Consider the following 24,315-nt stretch of genomic DNA (forward strand, 5'->3'; position numbering starts at 1 on the left):
CACATACTAAGGCCTGTGTGACTGACCACCTGCCCTGAAAGCCCAGGACCCATTCCAAACCCAGCCCTCAATGTCACAAGCTCCTGCCTGGCCTAAGGCGTGGAGAAATACATTACACTGGAGTTAAGTAGGCTGGCCCACCTCAGACACTAGAACTAAGGCCAGGCCCCAGTGTGCGCCACCATCTGTGGGAACCAAGGCCCAAGCAGGGATCAGCAGTTGTGGGAAGGATGCCTTGATAGCCTTGGGAGACTTGAGCTCCTGTTTCCCTCCACAGGGTAGGGTGATTTTTGTTTCCGTTGGAGGTGGGGTAAGGGAACTAAAACAGTTTTAAGAGGTGAGAGGTGATCAGGTGCTCACAGGTGCCCCCAAATGGGGCCGCAGTCCACTTCATCAACCTGCAGACTCTAAAGCGGGTAATAAGTTTAGTCAAAAACTCCGTGGTAGGGAGCATGGCCAGCGTTTCCAGACTACCTCCTGAAGGGGGTTGGGACACAGCTCGGAGAGGCAGGTTCCCAGCACAGGGCCACTCCCAGGACAGTGAGAGGAGAGATGTAGGCAGAGGGGGGTGATCGTGAGTGGGCGTGCAAGGCCAGTCGCCACGGGCTGGAGAGGGTTGACCAGCCCCTCTCTAGGCTGTGCGCCTCCTGCCACCCTCAGCGGTGGGGAGGCAGGCGGAAAGACCACGAGTCCACCCCGCAAAGCCCAGAGGCAGGCAGCAGGCCTTTAGGAGCGAGCCCGAGTCGGCTTAGCCCCCTCCCGGCTCGGCCCGCTCCCTCCCGGCTCGGCCCGCTCCCTCCTCTTGCCGGGCCCGCCTCCCCAGTGCAGGCTCCTCCCTCTCCCAACACCAGCCCCCTCCTCAAGGCCCCCACCCCCCCGCGGCCCGCGCACCGGGCAGCCGCAGCCAGACTCCCCAACACCGGCCCGGCCGCCGCCTCTTACCCTGACCCGCCGGGCTCCGAGAGCCGATACAGCCCATGGCCGGGCACCCAGGCACGCTAGCCCGCGCTCGGGGCCCGGGCCATCGCCTTGCAGAGGGTCGGGCCGCGGCCGCCACCGGGGAGGGGAGAGCCCGTGAGAGGGGAGGGGGTGGGAGCCGCGCGTCCGCCAACGCTCCCGGGAGAGGGAACCGGGCTGGTGACGTAAGCGCGGGGGCGTGTCCACCCCCGCGTCACCACCCAATGCGGGCGGGGCGAAGCGGACGTCACAGCTACACAGAGGGGGTCTGGGGCCGACTCCGGCGAGAAAAGCTCGTCCTCTGCTCCCAGACCCGACTGCGGAGTGACCTGAAGGCAGGAGGGGTGGGAACCGAAGGGACGGGGCACGGACGAAGACTCACTGGGGCCGTGCTACCGGTCATACTGCATGGGGACAGAAAACCTCATTGTGTCCAGGGTTCTCTTTTCAAGATGAGACCTTGAAGCCATAGGTTTCAGCTATAGACGGCCTGAAACCCAGGGCCTTCACACACAGGAGTCTGCATCACATTCTGGTAGGAGCCGAGACAGGCGTGTGTTCCACGAAGTACCGCACAGCTGTGTCCCCCTTCTCCCCTCCTAATCAACAGTGAGCCTTACCATGTCCACTTTGAGGGCCAACCCTCCAGGAGAGAGACTCCCTAGCCCTCCCAATCATGGACAGGGGAAGAGGCAAGAGGGGTGCCAAGTTACAGGGAACATGCTACAGTGCCAGCTCTGGAAAGGAGGCTGCCCACCTACCCAGACCCCTTCTCCAGAGGGAGCAGGCCATAAAGCAGAGAGGCAGTGAGCTTAATTGAATTCATGTTTAATAATTACAGGCACCGTGCCCCCCCTTCCCCCTGCCCAGGCAGCAGCAGGGGTGGTGCAGGGGCTGGGGCGTATGCCCCCAGCAGCGAGGACGGCAGTCCCAAGAGTGATTTTTCAGAAAATAAAAAAGGACCAGGGGCAGGCGGTGGTGCCCCCCCCAAGACACACCAAATTTCAAGACTTTATATATAATATATCTCTGTGCCCCAGGGGGAGGAGAGGGACACCTGGCAGCATCCTGGAGGGGAGCCCCACGCAGCCCCAAGCCATCCCGCCTCTTCAGCCACTTTATTAGCTCAGACAACATCGCACTACAGGAACCCACTGCCACTGCCGCCGCTGCCGCCCCCGCCTTGCAGTCCGGGCGGCTGGCTTGGCCATCCGAGTGTCCATGGGGCTCCAAGTCCCCGGCCCCACCCGCCCTCAGTTGTGGTCAGACTCCTCCTCCTCCGCCTCACGAAGCCACTTGAAGAAAGCTGTGACAGATTTAAGGGCCACACCCTTGCCCTGCTGTTCAGCGGGGTCCTTGCTACTCTCCCAACTATAGAAGGCGTCCTCCTTCACCACGTCCTCATCGTACAGCGCATCAAAGAACATCCGAAGCAGGTCTGCAAGCAGGCAGGACAGCAGTTACAGGCACGCTGCCCACAACCACTCCATCCCCCCTCCCAGGGATCCCTCCCCTAAGCTCCACTGCTGAGACAAGGCCCTGACCCACCGTGCTGACATTTGTGTGTCTGGCCATTCCAGAGTAACTAGGTCTCTGACAGGATGCTTATCTCATGATCTAAGAGACTGATGTGCAAGAGTGAGTCATTTGGCCAAAACTCGGAAACCTGCACGCACACCCTCAGATCCACAACCGCTGCCTACGGACAGCCTCCCACCCCCATCCCACAGCAATGGCAGCAACAGATTATTTACCCCAAGCTTGTTCTCCAAATCCCACGCACACCCATCCCGGGGACCCTATACAATCAATTATCCACTCTGCCCTGTATTTTCAAGCCCAAGTTTCTCCCATCTAAACACAAAAGGCCTCCTTTACAACTGCTCTCTTTACAGCCAAAAAGATCTCTTTTGACAAGAAGATTAGTTGAATTCAAAGATTTTTGTCTACACTTGCTGTTTTCTTTTCCTCCTGATTCAGGTATTACTCTGTCCTTTCCAATCCAGATCCTGCCCCCTGCTGTACCAAATACTGTTTCTGCCAGGGTGGCCTCCATGTTTTCACACTCCAGAGGCCCTAATTTTCAGATCTGCTCCTATGGAATCCGGGCACATCTAGCATTACTGACCACTTCCCTCTCCTGAAATCACTCTGTCCTTTGTTCACAGGGTCCTATCCTCCTTTGGTCCCTACCTGTGGGACCTCTACCTCCTCAAGGCTGTATCCCTTGGGCAATCCTATACCCTCTTGTGACTTGCACATGTGTTGTGCCCTGTGCCAGCAGTTCAAGAGATGGGCCTCCAGCCCTCACCTCTTCCTCTCCAAATGAAATCAGACACCCAGTTGTCTACCTGATATCTCTGATCGCCCCCACCAGGACCACAAACTCAACATGACCAAACTCAACTTGACCCAGTGTTCCCTACCGCCCAGTGAATGGCATCCCCCACTATCACCTCACCTGCTGAAACTATCCTGGGAGTCATATACGACTTCCAATCTCTCACCACCCGTCCCCCAGGCCAGTGTGTGTCTTGAATCTGCCCACTCCTCTCCCATCTCCATTGCCACCAGTGAGGCTGAGTCACTACCAACACACCCCTGATCTGCTGATCCGGCCACATTCACATTCACCCCACTCCAAAACACTCTTCCCACTAATGGCCAGGATGATCTAAAAACTAAAAAAGAATGTTTAAAATCCTTGCTTAAAATCCCATAAAGGCCTTTTCCTATCCATAGATTAAAGCCCAAAACTCATCCCATGGCTTACACAGCCCTGCATGACCTGGCCACATCCATCCCTCCACCCAACTTGCCTCACATACAACTGGTTGCTGTGCTCTCCCACACTGGTATTCCTTCAACGGTTTTTACCTTGCATCATGTTTTCTACCTCAGGGCTTCCCTTAACGCACAGTTCCTTCTTGTCAAGTCTCCCCCTCCCATTTGTCATTTAGCTCCCATGTGTCAATTCCCACTCATTCTCTGACTAGGTAAATTCTCCCAGAGAGTACCCTTGCAGGACCCATTTTCCAACATTCATCTTGACTCCATGCCAACATGGGAACTATGCTTGACTTAATCACTGGTAATACCCCAATGTCCTGGCACATACCTGTTTGCTAAATGCATTAACCTCAGGCATGTTAACCTAAGCCTCAGCCTCCCAATATGGAAAAGGGGGGAACACCATCTACCCTAAACAATAGTTGTGAGGATTAACTGAGGCAAAGAAAAGCAGCTCAGCCCTGTACCAGGCAAGAGGGAGCACAGGATACTTGGAAAACGTTACCATTTAACACCTCTGCACTCCTGGCATCTAACAGTTGGCTAGGCACAAAACAGGTAGTCAATTAACCTTCAAGGCCGAGTCTTGCACTTGTAGGTAAGGAAACAAACAAATGTTTGTTGCAGGGGGAAGGACTCAACCATCAGGATATTTTGCTCTCCAGTGACTACCCACTTCTCCTGGATTGAGACCCTTTCCACAAGTGCCCCTACTATCTGGTAGTTCCTCCAGCCCACCCCATCCCTGTGGCCTGGATCTTACTGGGGGGCTGTTCTAAGGTCACTACAAGGGCCTGGAGGGCATAGAGCGCCTGCAGTTCCTTCTGCTCGTCACATAGGTACTTCTGTAGCAGTTTCGCTCGCGCTTTCAGCACCGCAACATCCACTCGGAGAGGAGTCTCAACTACAGGGAGGAAGACAGGGATAAGTGGAATAATGCACCCTCAGCCTGGTTCAGAACTGGAGACAAAGACCAAAACCTCCCTCCCTCCGTATCTGTTGGGCCCACCCTTGCCCCACCAACTCCCTGGCTCCTCTTACAGAAAATTGCAGAATAGCAGACCGTTGTCATGAGAGCTCGGACTAATGTGTTGGATGCTACCTGCTGCTCATTCACGTTGGCCTGTGAAGAAGAAAGACAAATGGCCCATAAGTTCTGAATTATGCCTGGAAGGCTCCATTCTTGCTGCCCTCACTTGCACTACCTTCTCCTTTCTCTCTCTCCCCCAATATCCAGGAGAAATATACCTCTATCCAGTCAAACACCCGCTGGTTACTGCTGCCCTCCTTCAGCAGCTTCTCCAGCTGCTTGCTCAGCTCCTCAGAGGACAGCAACCTCTGGCCAGGGGCTTCTGACTCCTCTCCCAAGGTATACTCCACCTTCTGCAAGCAAAAAGGCCCACAGTTGGGAGGTAAGTGTGTCACGTGAGATGAGGGAAGAGGAAAGGACTGGCTGACCCCAACTGCTAGAGTTAACTTAAGTCCAACTGCAAACCTGTGCAGTGACAAAGGCACCGACATCCTGGCCTTCAGGTAAAAATTCCTTCCAGCTGAGTCCAGCCTCTCGCCACAGCGTCCCCACCTTCTTGGGACCCTGGAAAACATAAGACCAACTTAGCAACTCTCTTTCTCTCCAAGAAGCTAACAGCTCCACAAATGTCATCCAACAAATGCCTACTGAAAGCCCACTAGGTGCCTGCTAGCAGCTCAGGATGCTACAGAGGTACTGAATGGGAACAGTGCTTCCACGCCTACGGTCTAGTAACGGGCACAAACATCAGTCAAATAACCACCCCAAGTCACAAGAACTCACCCACCACCATTCTGTGAGCTGTCACAGGATTCTCAAAGAATTACTGGACCACAAAAGGTAAACAACCAAATCCAAGTATCTCATCCTAGCCTTCCAAGCTCATCTACATTTTTTCTAAAATAGCTTAGTTTTTCATTATTGCAAGTAACAAATGCTTATGGGAGAGAAAAACTTCTAACAAGTACGCTTATTTGGTTCCCAAGTCCAGAAAATTTTAGAAGCAGATGTTAAGTCCCCATCCCCAACCCAACCCAAATCAGAAATCTTCACGTAAACGGCAGTTTGAGTTCATTTTCTGTAAAGGGCAAGAGATTCTGAAGCCATCACTGTTTTACAATAACAGATACTCAGGATGACGCCATCAACCCTTGACAAAATTACTGTACTGCATGGATTTTAAAAACGCCCATTTTAACACCACTAAAACTGAGTTGTCTCACAGTTGGCATATTACCACATTTTAAAAATATGACCATGGGCTTCCCTGGTGGCGCAGTGGTTGAGAGTCCGCCTGCCGATGCAGGGGACACGGGTTCATGCCCCGGTCCGGGAAGATCCCACAGGCTGCGGAGCGGCTGGGCCCGTGAGCCATGGCCGCTGAGCCTGCGCATCCGGAGCCTGTGCTCCACAACAGGAGAGACCACGACAGTGAGAGGCCCACGTACCGCCAAAAAAAAAAAAATATATATATATATATATATATATATTTATATATGACCATGTCTTTTTTTTCTCAGCAGTGCATAGAAAAGATGTTGTAGAATCTATGGCACCTTAGAGTCAATGAAATACATCAATAGTTCCATATGCTTTTTCTTTTAAATTTCTCAGAAACTATCCTGGTACATACTTCTACCTAAAACAAGTAATATTATGCTGAAAGAACAATTCCTCTCGATTCAAAGACTTACTCCTCTAAGTTCCAGATAGCTGAACTCTTTTAAAAAACTGCACTTCCCAACATCTCACCACTACTAAGTACCACACCCAACTTGCCTTTCCCATCATTTCACCATTCTCCTTGTTAATCAAAATTAACAAAGCGGTTTCTGTCATGAACGTTACCAAATAGACACCACTTTGCAACTTCACAGTACTTAAGGCACTCCATTTTAGCTATTTTATTTCACACTTTACTTCACACTGTTGTTTTCATTAAGCTGTCGTTTCTTGTTTCTTTTCCAACTTGTTTCCTAACTGTGTTTTTATTCACTGCTGTGTTCCCAGTGCCTAGTATACGGTAAATGTTCTAAAAGATGCCAGTTGAATGAATGAGTGAATCAATCAAGGGCCTAGGGCCTTAGATTCTCATTCTCCTCCAGCCTTGGCCAGAACCTACAACAGGCACTGGTCTGAGGGAGAATGCCAGCCTCGACATTTCCTCTCCCAGGTACCCACACAGCACTACCATCCCACCAAAGGACCATGAGGCTTCAGGGTCACTGCCAGCACCCAAAACCACATGGTGGGAAGAGAAGTTCTCAACACACCACCTCTGAAAGGCTCTCTCACTCACCATGCTTTTGCATAGGAGCCCCAGGATCTCCAGCAACAGGGAAGCAGCTTTGCCCAGGGGTCTCAGAGGTTTTGTAATCTCCCTACAAGAGAAAAATCCAGTGTTGATAGCCTTCCACGCCCTCTCAACACACTATCCCATCCCTCCCTAAATCCGGGGGTCTAAGTTGCCACACCTCCCCTCCCTCTCCCCTCTTCTTCCTGTTTTTACCTCCCCTGAATTCCACCAAAGGGGACTAACCTGAACAGCTCCCCCATGGGCACCCCACCTTCATGCAGAATGGGCGTTACCAGTTCTGCTAGGTAGAGCCACACATGAGGGATATCAATTTCCATGTCTTCAGCCAATTCCAGGATTTCATAGAGCCTGCAAAGAGAATTCAAAGTCATCTAGGAGAGACAAGCTGCACTCCTACCCTCCTGCTTGAGCAACAAAGGCACGGCTAAAGGATCAACCGTGGAGCACTTCAGGAACACTTCCTAAACATGGGGCAATTATCTCAAACTAAGGCCATCTTCTTCTCCTTAGATGGCTCACCCCCAACCCTGCCAAAAGTTATGTTGACCAGGATGGCTGAGGAGCCTACATTCTTATCTAAGGTTCCACGGGTCCTACAAAGGAGGGAAATTAGTGGGTATGTAAAAGTGGGAGGCCCATCAAGTCAGTCATACCCTTGATAGTACTGAGCAGTGGAGAGGTGCCCGGCACAGAGCAGCTGGTGCAGCAGTCGCCCCATGTGCTCACGGGCAATGGCGCTGCGCTCCAGTGTGGACTCGATGCCGTGCCGCACAAAGATGAAGAGCAGCGAGGGCGAGGCCAGCTCCTGCACGCACTGAACTGCCTCCTGCAGGGGCGCAACACACAGAAGAGAGACCAGTCACTGTCTGGCCCAGACCCTACACCCATGCCTGTCGGCACAGGCCCCTTCCCGCCCACCCTGCCATCACTCAGACCACTCCCACTGCTTACCTTCATGTCATTGAGATGGAGGTATTCCTCAATGATGGCCCTGGATTTCTTCTCCAGCTCCTCTTCAGAGAGCGCAGCCTTCGGGGGACTCACAGGGGGCAGGGCGGCTTCTCGCTTCACTGAGCGAAGAAAAACAGATCAGAGATTCTTCAGTTCCAGTCTTCCTAGCAAGCAGGGTCTGGAGCCCTGAAGACACTGTCTGGGTACTAGCTAGTCCCAAACCAGCCCACACCCTTCCCTTCCCCACCCCCCAGCCCCTTACCAGCATCCCGCCCGCGGTCCCGATCCTCCGTGAGGCTAGCTGCCTTGCGCAGTCCCTCAGGCTGAGAGGGCCGCTCTCTACTCCGCTCCTCCACTTCCTTGCTGAAGCTCCGCTTGGTGGCGGGTGTCCGTGCGCGATCAAGCCGGTCACCACGGTCACCTCCCCGTTCACTTCGCTCTAGGCGGTCTCCCCGGTCCCCAGCTTTCTCACCTCGTTCCCGGCTCAAGCTACTCCTGGAAGACAAGACAGGCACATCGTCTCTCACCTATACTGCCCACATGCACTCTTGTTTAACTATCCAACATGCTGAGCAACTGTCAGGCCTTGTTCTTGTCATCAGGTATATGCCCAATCTCAGCCAGGAGCTCTGAGAATTACAGGTGTAAGGATTCCTATGGCAGCAGTCAAAACCCAATCAGTACTCCCAGCGTGAAAACAAAAACACCGAGGAAACCTCACCTCTGTACCACACGTCTGTTATCTGTGCTTTCTGTAGGTACTGCTTGTTGAAGGGCTGAGAAGCGATTCAAGGTACTAGTAGCTGCACGAGCAGCTTCTGATGCTGGGGAGGGAGAAAACCCAGATTAAAACCTATTTCCGTACATCCTATCCCCTACTCGCCAATTTAGGACACTTGGTCCTAGTCCTGACACTAGAGTAGTTCAGTCCCTAGTGCCAAGTACACACTGCCTGTATTACCTAACTAACCACTCTGTAATGAAAGCCCCCGGTACAGAGAAGACGCTGCCCTCAGGAGAGCTGATTCCTAACCACCCAGCTCTTTACAGTGGCCTCCATACCTGCATCGGAGGGCTTGGCTCCTGAGCCTCCACTGCTACCCTTGCCCCAGCTCAATCGCCCTCCAGGTGCAAACAGCTGGTTGTTAGAATCAATGGAGCCAGGCTGAGGAAGGAAAGGGAGTGAGGGGTCACGGGTCTGATCCAGCCAAAGCCCCCGCCAGCCCTCACCACACACAGCCGTAAGGGGCCCAGACCAGGGTCCAGACAAACTTTCCCTGTAGAGGGCCAGACAGTAAATATTCACTACAGACCAGGCAGTTTGAACTACTCAACTCTGCCACTGTAGCACAAGAGCAGTCACAGACAAAACATAACCACACTGTGCACACTGAAATTTAAACTTTATATAATTCCTTAACACAAAGTATCATTCACTTTTTGATTCTTTTCAACCATTAAACAATATAGAAAACTCTCATTCTTAGCTTGTGGGCTGTATAGAAGGAGGGAATGGCTGGATTTGGTGTGTATATCAGGGTGCTGACCACTGGTCCAGACCAATGTGAATACATCCCCTAGAGTTGGCACTCCCGTCTCCAGCAATCTAACCAGCTAGTCTAAGGGGGAAAACTGAGCTGTCACCTTCCCAACCTCAGACAAGTGAGGGGATTAAGATCCAAACCTGGGCTTAAGGCCCATCTGACCTCTCTTTATCCTCCCATCACTGACATCAGCCCTTCCAACACACACACCCCTACCTTCGTGATCTTAGTGAGTCGTGAGGTGTCAATAGGGCGGCTGCCCTTGCTGATGGGCACTGTGTTCCAGCCACCATCATCCACAAGTGGAAGGCCACGGCCTGGGACAAAAAGGAAAGCATACTGGAATGACGGGTAAGTCCCAAGAACCCCGTTCCCGAGGGCTGCCCCCAGCCTCCCTTCCTCAGATCCTCAGTTCCATCATGGGGTCTCAGTGGCCCAGACACGTGGCACTAACAAGAAGTCATCAGTGGAAAGCACAACCCCTCACATTGTCCCTCCTCAGTCCCAGCCTCAAACTCACTGATGGGTGGGCCTGGAGGGCCACCTCGACGCTTGTCGCTGCCCTTGGCCATTAACTGCTGCACTTTTATGTGCTCCCGATGCTCCTCCATCTCAGCTTCCTTGTGGATTTGGTCAATCGTCTTGGGACCCTGGTCCCCTCGACGCGGCACCCAATTACTCTGTGGGGACAGGCCAGTCACAAGGTAATAACATCAGACAGGGCCAGACAAAAGTGTCGGGAACTGGGACTGTGGGGTCAGAGGCAGCGAACCGTGGGAAAGAGGGGACACACACCCGTCGCAGGTCCAGCACGTCTTGCAGCATAAAACGGATTCGGGATGAAGTCTTCTTTTCCTTAATGATTTTTTCCATCTGGTTGAAATACTGATCCATCCGGGGCTAACAAGAAGCAAAGGGGTCAAGTTCAGGAACTTCTAAAACTTCACCTCCAACTACAGGCCCTGGCCCTCCTCAGGCCTTCAGCTCCGCCACTGTAGCTCAGTGGCACACAGCAGCTGGGAAGGGTGTCTGCCAGTGGACCGCAGACCCCACGCGCTTCAGCCTGTCCTCTCCCGTACCCCAGGACCCCCTACCTTGGCCTTTTCAAAGTCCAGGTCTTTGCCAATGGTGGTGAGCAGACGACAAAGGCATTCGAGGGACTCTTCATCATGGTTCTTAAGTAGTTTAACCACACAGTCGTGCATGATTGCCTCTGTTAACATCTTCAGCTTGAACAACTCCCCGATAAACTTGATATTCCCTAAAGAGCGCCGCCGGGCTATGTCTCGAGCCTCTTCCAGCTCTTCCTTCAGGCGTCCCCGTTCCTCTGCCTGCCGGTCATGGGACAGGGACCACATCAAAAAGACAGCCAGCCACTCAGCTAAAACTGTTCTCTCTTCCACTATCTAGATCCTAAACCTAGCAGCAAGCACTCACGTCCTAAGGCAGAGAAACCCCCAAAACACCAATATCCCCACCCCCACTTCTGCAGCTGAGTAGCATCTGGGTGAGCAGCAGAACTGGGAATGGAGTTTCTCTCACCGTAGCAGCTTCATCCATCTCTTTTTGCTTCTTCTCAAAAACCTCATCATCATCTTTGTCTTTTTCAAACTCCTTCTGACATCGATTTAACAACAGTTTTCGGAAATTCACAGTCACCGTTGGCTTTTCTGTAGTGGGCACTTTCAGCTGTATGTCAAAGAGAATGCCACATTCAGACCAGTCCAGGGAAGGGAAAACCCTCCAAAAGTCTTCAACTACCTGACCCAGGAAGACCTCTGGCCCTGGCTCTGCCACCAACAGCACAGGATAGAGGAGAACCAAGAAGCTGGACTCAGAGTCTTAGGAAGAGAAGTGGGAAGCTAAACCACAAGGTTTAGAAAACAGTGGAAACTAACCGCCATGAGGCAGCGGCACATGTTGGCATAGGCCACGGAGAAGTTGGGTTCTGAAATGGCCTTCTCGAAGATGAGGTCAATGACCCCTTTGAGGCGTTCCTCGGTGTCGATGGCTAGCTGCGTCACCTGCTTCATCAGCTGCTGGAACATCTGGGGTGTCAGCTTATTCAGGATGGAGCGCACCCTGCGGAACAGGTCCTGGAGAGGAGAGGAGACAGAGAAGACATAGAATCCAGTGAAGTTTTCAGAAGAACAGGGGCTGCTGGGAGGAATGGGGAAAGTAGATACCAGTAATGAGAACGGACAGAGGCAAAGAGGGCAAGGCTGGCTCAGAGGGCAGACTTTGCAAAGAAGGAATGGAGACCAAACCACGACTTGCAGGTACCTGGGTTTTGCTGCCATCAGTGTCCTCCTCCCCTCGGTCCTTATCAGCCACTGTCCGCTTGCTACTGGGTTTCCAGGCCTTCTCTGCTTTGTTCAGCTTTATATCTTCGGTCATTGACACCGTGGCAATGATCTTGCGTGGTTCCTTTCGGGGGCCCTGCTGAGATCGCCGGGGTCCCAGACCAGCCTGCTAAGCAAGGAGCAGGGACAAGAGAAGCCACGGAACTAGTCAGCACGACCTACTACCACTACCACACATATCCAGGGCAGACTTCTCCCCACCCCCCCAACGAGATACAGGAAGCCAACATCCCCAACTCCCCTTGCCAGTCCCACTCACCGGCCCTCGGGGCAGCTCCCCACCTGGCCCACCCCTTGGGGGCCCACGGGTGTTAAGCGCTGGTCGGCCAAGGTTGGCAAAGGACGGAGTGAAGTCTGGGCCACAATTTATGCCTGGAAGTCTAGCGGGATCCACTGACCGCAATGGTGTTTTATTGGCCTGCGAAAAGGACAGGGAAGGTATGAGAAACAGGCTAGGGCTAGCTACTGACCACTCTTTCAAGACCTCTGGCTCCTCCCCAGCCAGCCAACCTGCCCAAACTTACCCTCTCCCTTAAGCCCACCAACCTTATCCAACACCACATCACTGATATGGGGCAATCCCTCTGGCTTCTGCATACTGGCAAAGATGAACTGAAAGCCAAGCAGGAACTCACGGTCGTAACGCTTTTTCTCCTCAAGGTTTAGAGGCTTCCACTGATCTGCAAGGAAAACAGGATGAACCAATCACACTGCTTTCTCCTGGGGCCCTGGTAAGCATACTCAACCCTTCTCAACCCTTCCTTCTGCATACCTGACTTATATTCATACTTCTGTTCCCCCGGCTGGATGTTCTCAGCATTTTCAATCTTGTCTTCCTTTGAGTCCCAGGTCTCATCTGCTTCCTCAGGCCGCGGGGGCACACTGCTGCCCTCAGGCTCTGGGCTGGGATTGTTGCCTACAGGAGGCTGATTTTCTACCTCTGGTACTCCTGGGTTCACCTGTAACCATTGGACATTCCGCTTTGGTTGCAGTGTGACCGCTGTTCCATACCCAAACTTTGCCCTTCTCCCTCCACTTTCTGCTCCCTTACCTCCTTGAAGGCATCTAGAAGGTCTCCTACAGCCTCCTTCTTATTGAGCTCCTTAATTTTCCGTCTCCTCTTTGGCACAGATACTGCCACTATTTGGGGGGGGAGGAGTGAGAATAACTTAAGGAGTACCCTCAATCCCTCAGAAAAACAAAAAGCAGCCACTGTACAATATTCCCTTTTTTCATCACACCCTCTCGACTTAAAATTCCTTAATCTAACCCTTAAGAGTTCCATTACAGAGCTTCTATGACCCAGACACAATGGCACGAGAGGTCATCAATGAAGAAAAAGAACCACACCCAGCGTGCCCCACCTCTACCATCCAGCCACACCTTACCTTGGGCGGCTGATGCCACCTCCAAATTCTGGGACAGGTGGGCTGGGACAGGGGTGCTCTCTAGGGGGAGCGGTTCCTCTCCTCCCTTCTCACCCTCAGCTTCTCCTTCCTCTTCCTCTTCTTCCTCTTCCTCCATGTCCTCCTCCTGAGCAGGGGAAGCAGCTGGAGGAGCCACAGCTGGAGTGGCAGAAAGGATGGTGGGGGGAGCCACCGATGCTGTAGCCTCCTTGGCCTGCTCCTCTGGTTCACTGACTGGGCTTAAGTCCACAGCTGGTGGCGAGGGGGCTCCGTTGAGCAGTTCCTCCGGTTGGGCAGTTGGAGCAATGGGCATGGGGGACTCAGAGGGACAAGCCGGGGGAGGGAGAGGGGCAAGCTCCGGGCTCGACTCCAACTCTGGTTCCAAATTCTCAGATAGGGCCGTGCCATTAGGCTCAGGAAGAATTTCCACCTTGTGGGATGCCAGGGGGGTGGGAACCTGGAGAGCACTGGAAGAGAACTCAGATTCTGGAACTGGTTTGCTAAGTGTCACTTCTACTTCCAGTATGGGTTCAGCGAGGGGAGTGGGTTCTGGAGAGAGGCAATATGGCTCCCCAGTTTCAGGGGGCATGGGGGTTGATTCTTCTACAGACGTTTGTATCATCCCCGTTGTCATAGTGTCCCCAGGAATAGGGAGGACTGTGAGATTAGGCTCAGACCCCGGTTCCAAGACGGGGGGTGGTGATGGGGTCGGAGAAGGTGATGAAGGCTGGGATTCTGAAGGGCTGTGCTCTGGGCCAGGCAGCCCTGGCCGCTCCCCAATGATTGCTCCCTGCGACCGGTCATCTGCACCATAGGAAGAACGAGTAATTAGAGGCAAGTCCTTCACTGCTACTGCTCTTCCTCCTCCCAGTCAAGCATTCCCAACCTGACAGCCCCCTACACACACACCAGTCTTCTCCCACCTAGGTCTTTTCCATTCTCACTCAAAATCCAATCTACCCTAAAATCCGACTACCTGACACCTAAGTCATTCTTCTCTGGCACCCAGTTCAAGTCACTCCACTTCCTTGGCATTTTAAATGTTCACACTCCTTTTCCCCATGAAGGCTCTGCCCCACCCGCTTACTTACCTGGCCGGACAACAACAGCAACCTGGGGTGTCTCCCCATTAGCCTGAGGCTCCAGACCACCTCCCGTCTGCAGGACACAAAGGGTTACCAAGTTTGCCCTGAAGAGTCCCACAACCCTTCTTTACTAGAGCCATTTCTACTTTAGCCGCCTAGAAATCCAGGAAAGCAGGGAAATAAATCCCTTAGTTGAAGAAAAAGATCCAGGGACCTAGGAGTCCGGGGCAGAACAGCCATCCCAGCCAGGGCATCACTCAAAGAACAGTACCTGGGGAGGGGTGGGTGTGGAGGCAGTGCGGGCCCCAGACATGATCTCCTCTGTGATATCCTTCCCTCCTTGGTTTGGGTCTCGAATTCGGATCTGGGGGAAAAAAAGCTACAGGATGAGTGGGAAGCAGGAGGAACCCACCTCTCCACCCTGCCCCACTCCTAGGACTCCAGGCCAACCCCCTACCCCTCACTGAGAAGCAGGCAGGTGGGTGCCAGAAACCCCATGAGTTCTACTGTCAACCCATCCAGCTGCTCTTACAGTCTCGTCTTGGCCCCCACCCCTAAGACACCCTTGACCTCACAGCAGCCACGTACATCACAATGCCCCTCCCTCCCTCATCCCTGCCCAACCAGAAGTCCTCAAGAAGTGACTGCATGCCCTGGGGCCCAGGACCCCCATCTAGCACCCATCCGGCTCACTTGTGGCTAGTCTGCTTGATCTCTGGGGGCAGGGACCAGATCCAGTGGGTGGAGCCAGGGTGACTCAGCGGCTTCCCCAGCCCTGGCACCCTATTCTGGGCACCACGCCCAGGGCTTGAGGACCGAGCAGAGGCGGAGGCCTCGAGAGCTTCCAGGACTGGGGGGTGGGGCCACAAAAAGCAAACCATTTCCAAGGCAAGCCACCAGAAACCCAAAACCAAACTTAGATGTTACGGACCCAGGACCCAGGACCCAGGTCTCTAATGAATTTCCCCACCAGACACTCCAATCTTCCAGTAAGCTTCTTCTACACGGAAATCTTAGCACCTTACAAAGAACCTAAGCACTTCACAGATCCCCATTCTCTGCCTACTCTCAGCTGAAGATCTCCCTCAATTTCCTGCTCCCTGACCCACAACGTGCCTGACCTTGATTCTCCCTTTCCCAGATATCCTAGAGCCCCCTGCTGCTACTCACCGTCTTCCGCTCCCTCTTAGGAGCAATCTGGGGTGGCTGGTTCATCAAAACCGGCGGGGGAGCCACACCAGTGGGAAATTGCTGCACACCCTGGGCTGGGTAGTAGGCGCCAGCTTGGGGGACGGGAGGGACACGGAAAGGAAGAACAGTGGCAGGGTCAGAGCCCAACCACATACAAATGCCTGCTTGAACACCTCCCACCCCCTGGAGAACCTCTCATCACCCACAGCTGGCCCCTCGCCCTGCCCCACCCTCCTCCCCAAGGGAATGAGGTGTCTATCAAAGCTGGGGAACCAGTCTGAACTGCGTTTACAAGAATTCCTAACACTGACACACACACGCCTTGTAGGCAGGCACTTCTTCCCCACCATACACCAGCTACCAGGACTATGTCTGCTCCTCTTCTGCCCCGTAAGGTAACACGTATGCACCCCACCCCCAGCAGCACACACACATATACTCTGAGAGAGCAGCAACTACTTAACCTGAAACAGAATCAGGTCTTTGGCTGGGAATGATAAAAACAGATTTGCCACCCCTGTTCCATTCAACCTGAGTCCAATTCCAGTCTCCAGCCCTCTGCTAAGGGGCAAGGAAACAAAAAGTAACATTATGAACCAGGCCCAGGATGAGAAAAATTCCTTAAAGCAATGGTCTCCAAAATGGGATACATTCTTTAATATCATCCATAACCTCCACTTGTTTGTTTCTGACAAGCAACATTAAGTGCTATTTGTCTAAATTATGCATACGTATAACAAACAAAAACATACATTAAAAGTACATACTCAAAATTTTTCCTGATGGTCAAAAAATTTTGGAAACCACTGCCATAAAGAACAGACTAATCCTCTCCTAGAATATAAATGAAAAACAGCTACAGAAACCTCTCAGATCCATGTCACATGGGCTCCCCCCAACCATGGAACGAGTGTCACAGGGAATATTTACTAACAGGCCTTCAAACTAGTGCTTGAACTGTATTCCTTGACGTGGGGAGGACTCCAACTCTCAGCAACAGTATAAAATCCTCTCCGTACCACCCCCAACACCAGTTACATATTAAGCACCAATCCCTGCTACCCCTGTCATTTTTAGACCAAGAAACAAGCCTGGGAAGGGTCTTAGCAATTAGTAGGTGAGTTTAGATGCTCCCTGGGACTCACTCTCACCTGACTCCCTCCCCTGCTTACCGTAGGTCCCAAACTCTGTAGGGCTTGCACCCGGATAGAAGCTTGGGGCTCCCGGCTGCACAGGATACTGCTGTGTCGGGACAACATATGTGGAACGCCCCTGGTGGAGGGGAAGGGGGGAGAAGGAGGGGAGAGGAGTTGACAGAGCTACGAATACCGTATCAGACTACAAAGAGAATATAAGGCAAGACACGACAAGCCAACTCTAGGCAATGACCAGAAGAAAGTCCCACCTCTGGAGAAGAGATGGGACTGGGGGGTCAGGGTAAGGAAAGTAGGAGTTGGGGTACAAGGTTGTGTGGCCTCCAGCCCCCAAGCCTCCAGCCTCACCTGTCCAGGGATGTAGTAGGCCCCCTGGGAGGCTGGGTAGGAGATCTGGGAAGGGATCATCATTACTTGGGATCCAGCAGGGTAGACATGGGCAGCTGGGCCAGGGCGGGCGGGGGCTGCACTCTGCACTCGGGAGGCTGCACTGCTCGGGGGCTGGGCCCGGCTAGGGTAGAAGTGCTGTCAGGAGGGAGGAAGGCAGTTGGCACTGGGAAGGGGAGGAAGTGGACAGCAAAATGGCCATTCTGCTATGTCTCTAGTCTGGTGAGAAGTGCCAGGGGCTTTGGAGCATGGGGACCAACACTTCCAAGATTCACCTGACCAAGTGATGTTTAAGTGGCCTCTTGTACTCACAATGTGCCCTCCAAACTCAGATACACACTTTGCACTCTGCATATTTACTCCCTCCCTGCCATGCATACTCATGTCACCTCCTCCGGTCTATCCTTCAGCAGAGGCTTCCTAACACCCAGATGCATCATGCCTAAGTAAAGCCTTTTTCAGCAACATACTCCCCAGCATGCACTGCTCCACCCTAAGGTACTGAGGAGCTAACCGCTAACATGCAAGTCTCCCAGTTCCCAGATATGCGCTATGCAAGATTTAGCCCCTAACATGCATTGGTCAGCCTCAGAATGAGGACCTGAACAGCAAACAAGTCCCCACCCTGAGGAACCCCAGTCCCTGTCTCTAGTCCCTGACTAGGGTGGAGGGTAACGGTGAGACCAGGAGAGAGTCCAGGATTAGCAAAGGGGTATTACCTGCAGAGACCTGAATCCTCCCTGAGAGCACATGGGGACAGGAAAGAAGAGAATTATCCCCAAGGTGAGGGGAAAAGATGAAGGAAAATATGAAGGACGCAGGACAAGAATCCTCTCCCACTTAGTGAGGAAGAATTTAGGGAATAGAGAAAGGCAAGAACCAGCTGGAGTGTTTATCTTCCCACAGTCCAAAGAGAAAGAAGGGATGGGGAATGGAGCAACGGCAACCTCCCAGTAAAAGGAGGAAATAGGAAAGCAGGGCCCAAAGAGCTGGCAGCAGGGCCCAACACTGCCCCCAATTCTTAAGGCACCAGGACCCCTAGTAATGCCGTCCCCACGGACTACATACTAACCGAGGGGCCAGCCACCGTAAGTAATCAACAGTGAGAAGTGCAGAGCCCCATGAAAGAACACATAGCAACTGTCAGGAAACTGGGGCAGGTACAGGGCCTCCATAGTTTCCATCCTAGGCCCAAACTGGCCTAAGCTTTACGTGGCCCCCACCCATGCCCCCTACTCCCCTCCCCACAGCCCCTCACCTGGCGGGGCTGAGAAGGCGTGTTCATTTGTGTCGCTTGAGGCGTACTGAACACCACCGGTGCTGTCTGCCCCGGGGGAAACGCTGGCTGAAGGGGGGAGACCAGATTTCAGCAAGAGGGGAAACCCAGGTGGGGCAGAAACTCAAGCTGGTCAAGGGGGCAGATCTGTGGCAAGAGCCTCAACAGTCCACATATACCCTCCCCATGACAGCCCCTGGGAACAGCCCAGGGGCCGTGTCTCAATTTGGCAGCAGGAAGCTGCACTTTGCCCTGACACAGAAAGGGGTGGGAAAATCCAGAGGCTGGAACCTGTTCCTGACCCGGCTGCCTGGTCTCCCCAACCTGCACCCCAGTCACTGCTAATTCCTCCCTAATTACCTGTGGGAGTCCAGGGGACGGGGCAGGTGGGGGGCCTGTGGGCTGTGGAGCTTTGTTCATTTCATTTGGTGCCACATCAGGGTCCCCCCAGCACCTGTTGGGAAAGAGAGGAGCTCAGAAAGGGGAAGGGACCCAAGCTGAAGGCAAATGGAGTGGGGGAAGGGATGAAGCAAGGGCTGGGGCCCACAGCGAGCCCCGGAGGCGCCAAGCGGGTGAAGGAGCATTAAAGACCCAGCTTACGTCCCCACCAACACCCTGTCAAACCCACACCGCCTCCAACCACCCCCCTGACCTGCTGAAACAGGCCCTCACTCACCCCCTCGGTTAAGAATAAATCCACGGTGCGGCCTACAGGTTCTGGGCATCCGAGGGCCTGGGGTTGGGAGGTGAGGGGTATCAACCTGGCTCCGCGGGGCCCAAGACCAACCAGACCGGAAATTCCAGGTCTCGCTGGCACCAGGCTCCCGGATCACAAACGGAGCTAGCAGCTTCGGCCGTGGTGTCCCCACCCCCCACCCGGGGACACCGGGTTCGGGGCCTGGCCCGGGGGAACACGAGGCACGCCTGCCGCGGGTGACCACGGGGGCACCCGCGCGGGGCCAGAGACGAGGCCTGCCGCTGCCCAGGAGTGGAGGCCAGGAAGGGCGGCAGTCGGGCCGTAAAAGGCCAGGCGGGCGGCGGCCGAAGAGGAGCCGGTTTGAAGCAAGTGAGGGTCGGCCCGGAGGGCGGGCGGGGCCGGGGGCTCCTCCCTGCCCGCCGCCGCCGCCTCCTTCCCCTGCGCCCTCCCTGCGCAGCGCCGGCCAGTGCCAAAGAACAACGTGTCACTTCCCGGCGGCCGGGCCGCAAAGGGGGGAGGGGGCGGCGGGCCGGGAGCCGCGGTGCCTGCGCCCGCGGGGCCTCCTCGGGTCGGACCGAGGTGGCACTTAGCGGCCGGGGAACCCGGCGCCCTCCCAGCCCGCGGGGACCGCATATTCCGGCCCCGCGCTCCCCCACCCCCACCCAGCAGCCAGGCCGGGCCAGGCCGGGCACACGTGGGCCGGGGATCAGGCCCTGGCGGGCCGGGGCCCGGGCTTGGGCCACAGGGCCAGGGCGCCGGGGCGGCGGCGCAGGGTAGCCGGTCCGGGCCCGGATGGCGGCGGATGCGGGGGGAGGGGGTGGGGGGGCCGGGTCGGGCCCGGACATGGCGGCTTTACCTTCAGTCTCCTTCAGTCCGCGCGGCCGAGCCCCACGCAGCCGCACAGACGTAGTCCACAACCATTTCCGGCTCCCCGCACGGATCCCGCTCGGCGGCCACCGCTTCTCCGCAGGCGCAGCCGGCGCCCACACGTGACCGGCGCAGAAGGCGGAGCTTCGCCCGGCGCCGCGGAGCACATGGGATTTGCCCCGCCTCATCATGTGACAGCCACTGCCCGCCCCGTGTCCCCTCCCGAACTTTGGAACTCCCCAGACCGAGTCCCCTCTGCGTCTCTGTTCCGCGGTTCTTTAGTTCATTCATACTTCGAGCAAGCATTTATTCACTGCATATTGTGTGCTAGGCGAAGTGCTGGCTGAGGGCTGAGAACACTGAAATTAAAGATTCAGTCCTGCGGAAGTAAATCATGGACAAATACGGAAAGATACGAATTAGGCAGCTTTGAAACAATGTAAATTTGATCATTGAAAGACCGATTAAACTGAATGTTACACTAAAAGGATTGAAACATTCTAAGTAGGGAATTAGTAGATTTGTCTTTTATAGAGATCGGCCACTCCCAGGGAGGGACTAAAACCAATCACGGAAAGTTCAAATAGTGATGGAAGAAGTAATCCAAGACCTCTCCCTGCCCGATAGCCAAGATTTTGAACCGCCTGAAGGGACACACTAGAGCCACATCTAGTTACTCAGTCAGCCTGGATTTTAATCCAAACTCTGCCACTTACTCCCCTGGCGATGTACCTACTATCTACCTACTTAATACCTGTTGTAAAATGGGGATATTTGAAACGAGGCAGTCTGGCTCAGTTCTGGGCTTTTACCCACCGTGCTTTCACGCTATTGGATTGTGAGGATTAAAGGAATTAATTTTTGTGAAGGTGCTTAAAACTGTGCCTAGGTATCTAGCTCTGTTTTCTCTCTCTCCTCCCCAACCCCCTCTCTGTATACAAACACATATAATCTCAAAAGAAAACATTTTCTTTGCACCAATGATGAACTGGTCACTCAATATATGACCTTTGTGATCTCACTTAATCCTCACAATTTCCTACAAAATGGGTTGTATTATTATTCCCACTGTATCTGAGTAACTGAAACTCCAAAGAAAGGAGAGCAAAATAGACACACAGAGGAGGAACCGTAAAGAGAATGAAAATGCAGATCTAGAGTGTTCTCTGTTACACTCTTCACTTGACTTCTGTGACTTTATCATGTATGGCTGGCTCCCTTCTCTACTCTTCTCATTTCTCTTTCTCCCTAAGCAAACTAATAAATAAAAATCAGTTACTGCCTGCATGCCAATTCGTTTCTAGCTCAGAAATCACTCTCAAATTCCAGTCAGAACAAGGTACTACCTAAAAGACACCTTCACCTAGTCACCCCACAGGCGTCTTAAGTTGGGTATGCCCAGATAGAAATGTGTCATCTCTCCCCACTGGATAGAGTCCTCCTTTTGCCCCCAAACATGTTTTGCTCCTGTATTCCTTTTTATGAATAAGTGCCTAACCAGAAAATTTGGGATTCATCCTACATTCCTTCCCGTACACATGTCTCATCAGACATCAGGTCCTCTTGGTGTTTGAATCAAAATCAAGTCCTGTTGATTTTGTCTTTAAAAGCACTTCTGCCCTTCCCCCCTCCCCACTTCTACTGCCATAATTCAGTTCATTTCCCTTGCCTGGCCTCCAGGCCTCCATGGTGAGCTTTCTCACCCAGATAGCTAGCTGACCATGTCACTTTCCTGCTCTCATTCATTGGTCCCCATTGAGAGACACTGTCCATTTCTTAGCACAACTAAGCTCTTCTAAACCTCATCAGCCTGTGTCTCTTATCTCCTACCAGTTTCCCGTAGCTCTATACACAGCCAAACCAAACTATCCATGGTTTCTGAAAACAAATAGCTTGTCTGCCTCTTGCTTTTCCTACTCCTTTAGCTATATCCTGCCTTCTTTTCCTCTGGATAAACTCATCTTTCTCCAAGAATCAGTTTCCTCAAAAATCTCCCCTCACTTACCTGGGCACTTAGGCCCTATTTCAGTGATCCTAGAATAACTTGTTCACACTCCAGTACAACACAATTGTTTTCTTTTTCATTATATAAGCTTTGTGAGGATTTGCTTTTCTATATTTTCTATATTTGCATATCCACAAACTAATGTCCAATGCAGAATAAGTAAGTCTCCATTGATATTTATTGCTGAATGACATTAAATGTGAAAGGTTAAGAGCCACTATGAAAATTTCTTACTCTAAAGTACAATCACTGACTTGGATAGAGAACTATCCTTTTATTTATGTTTTTCAGTTTACAATCACTTTCTAATTTTGTTTCATGTTTTAAAACTTTATTTAGGTATGTTATAAACTGCACGTTTAAAATGTACGGGGAATTCCCTGGCAGTCCAGTGGTTAGGACTCTGTGCTCTCACTGCTGAGGGCCTGGGTTCAATCCCTGGCTGGGGAACTAAGATCCCACAAGCCACGCAGCCAAAAAAACAAGAAAAAGTACAAGTTGATGAGTTTTGACAGAGATGTTGAATATCATCACCACCACTACCACAATCAAGATACTGACCAATTCCATCACTCTCAGAAGTTTTCTTCCTTTGGAATCATCTTTCTCTTCACTCCAATCCACAGATAACCACTGATCTGCTTTCTGTCACTAGAATTGTATATAAATGAACTGATAGAGTATGTACTCCTTGTTTTCCTTTTTGTTTTTATTTTTGTACTTTTTAAAAATCTGGATTCTTTTATGCAAAATAATAAATTTGACATTCATTCATGTTGTTACTTGTGTCACTTTTTTTTTGGCTGCCCTGTGCGGCTTGTGGGAGTTTAGTTCCCCCAACCAGGGATTGAACCTGGGCCTTCGGCAATGAGAACAGAGTCCTAACCACTGGACCGCCAGGGAATTTCCCTTGTGTCACTTTTTATTGTTGAGGAATGTTCTACTGGATGGAAATACTTTCTAATTTCTTAACATCACCACCATTAGAAAATCAGGTAAGACAATTACTATATCCCCAATGTAGAGATAATAGAGACTTATCACACTGATTTGCTTAAGACAGTTCCCATTAAAGGGGCTTTACAGGTCTGCTGACTCCCAAGTCCAGCATTTCCACCTTTTATACAGGTTTTACACAGGCTGCTAAGTGAGACTAGAGAGAAGACTATGGAGATACTCCATCCAAAGCTGCTGCTTCTCCAGCCTAGCCAAGAGCTTGGACTACTATGGGGTCCACAAGTCTCCAAGGCTACAGAGACTGATTAACAGTGAAAAGGGCATGGGCCTTGGAGTCAGATGGACTTAGATTCCAATCCTGGCTCTACTACTTACTACGTGATCCTGAACAAGTTACTGAACCTCTCTGAACTTTATATTCCTCACCAAAACACAGGGATAATACCTACCTCTCAAAGTTGTTGTGAGGTATGTAGAGCAATTATTCTTTCAACATTTATTGATGATCTATTAGGTGCTGGTCACTATTTGGAGGTTAAACCCACAGTAAGCGTTTTCACAATAAGTGTTGGATAAATGCTAGCAATTATCTGACAGGGCCACATGTTCTCCTCCACTGCATCCACAGGGATCTAGGCCCCCACCGGCAGTGTAGCTATACTCATACCAGTCCCACCAGGAAGGAGCACTACAGATCAAGAGTGATTACATTCCAGGAAGGAGGCCATTTCTTTCCCATTTCTCTACTAAGAGGAAGGTCAGGATCAAGCTTTCTTGCACCGTTCCCGCAAGGACAGCCTAGGGGTAGATGTTAACATGATCGTATCTCTCAAATAGCAGCCTCCCCAAAAGGACAAGCAGGTCATACGAGGTAAAGATGTCCATTTCATTCAGTAGCACAGAAGTCAAGTTAGGAAGAGTGGAACTAACTCTGCTGCCTCTTAAGAGAAGGGATCCTTAGTCCAAAGCCAGGGAATGATGGGCTTGAGGTGGGTGTGCGTTGGCAGGTGGGAATAGGGGGGATGTTTGGGATCTACAAGCCCCTTGGAAAGTTATTTGTAAAAGTTTAAGTAAAAATTTGCGTACATAACATCTCTTAGAAAGAAGATCCATTACATTTATCAGCTTCTCAACGGTTCATGCCTCTAAAGATGAACCACTGTTCTACGATGATTAGGAAGGAGGGGAGAAGGAAAAGGGGCTTAGTTTTTTCCATTCTTGGCAGCCTCCCTGCTAGCCCAGGCTCAGAGTTGCTACAAACAATACCCTCTCACATCCACTCCCCACCCGAGTCTGGCCTCCAGCCACAATACCCCAGAAAACAGACACAGAGGGACC

General features: G+C 52.4%; 1 protein-coding gene across 1 annotated transcript; it reads right to left on the bottom strand.

Moving 5' to 3' along the window:
• Positions 1-1,769: 1,769 nt before the first annotated feature.
• Positions 1,770-19,186, bottom strand: EIF4G1 (eukaryotic translation initiation factor 4 gamma 1). The gene is made up of 33 exons (XM_079705438.1): positions 19,128-19,186; positions 18,812-18,905; positions 18,434-18,520; positions 17,895-17,915; positions 17,137-17,313; positions 16,807-16,906; positions 15,614-15,726; positions 14,715-14,807; positions 14,450-14,516; positions 13,341-14,162; positions 13,004-13,092; positions 12,725-12,911; positions 12,499-12,632; positions 12,212-12,370; positions 11,873-12,061; positions 11,488-11,685; positions 11,132-11,278; positions 10,684-10,920; positions 10,385-10,489; positions 10,110-10,269; positions 9,806-9,906; positions 9,108-9,210; positions 8,767-8,869; positions 8,308-8,540; positions 8,046-8,164; positions 7,748-7,920; positions 7,317-7,442; positions 7,077-7,158; positions 5,243-5,341; positions 4,996-5,130; positions 4,789-4,870; positions 4,511-4,651; positions 1,770-2,395 (listed from the first exon to the last, which is right to left on the bottom strand). Exons 2-33 carry the CDS (start codon positions 18,869-18,871, stop codon positions 2,211-2,213), a joined length of 4,827 nt encoding a protein of 1,608 aa, XP_079561564.1. The 5' UTR covers positions 18,872-18,905; positions 19,128-19,186; the 3' UTR covers positions 1,770-2,210.
• Positions 19,187-24,315: the final 5,129 nt, after the last annotated feature.

Source organism: Hyperoodon ampullatus (genome assembly GCF_949752795.1).
Source record: "Hyperoodon ampullatus genome assembly, chromosome: 5".
NCBI lineage: Eukaryota > Metazoa > Chordata > Mammalia > Artiodactyla > Ziphiidae > Hyperoodon > Hyperoodon ampullatus.

Coding starts and splice junctions, on each gene's coding strand:
- EIF4G1 (XM_079705438.1), bottom strand. CDS start 18,871: ATGAACAAAGCTCCACAGCCCACAGGCCCCCCACCTGCCCCGTCCCCT. Junction 9,907..10,109: donor CCCTCCAGGCCCACCCATCA/GTGAGTTTGAGG, acceptor TTTTTGTCCCAG/GCCGTGGCCTTCCACTTGTG. Junction 8,165..8,307: donor GGACCGCGGGCGGGATGCTG/GTAAGGGGCTGG, acceptor TTCTTCGCTCAG/TGAAGCGAGAAGCCGCCCTG.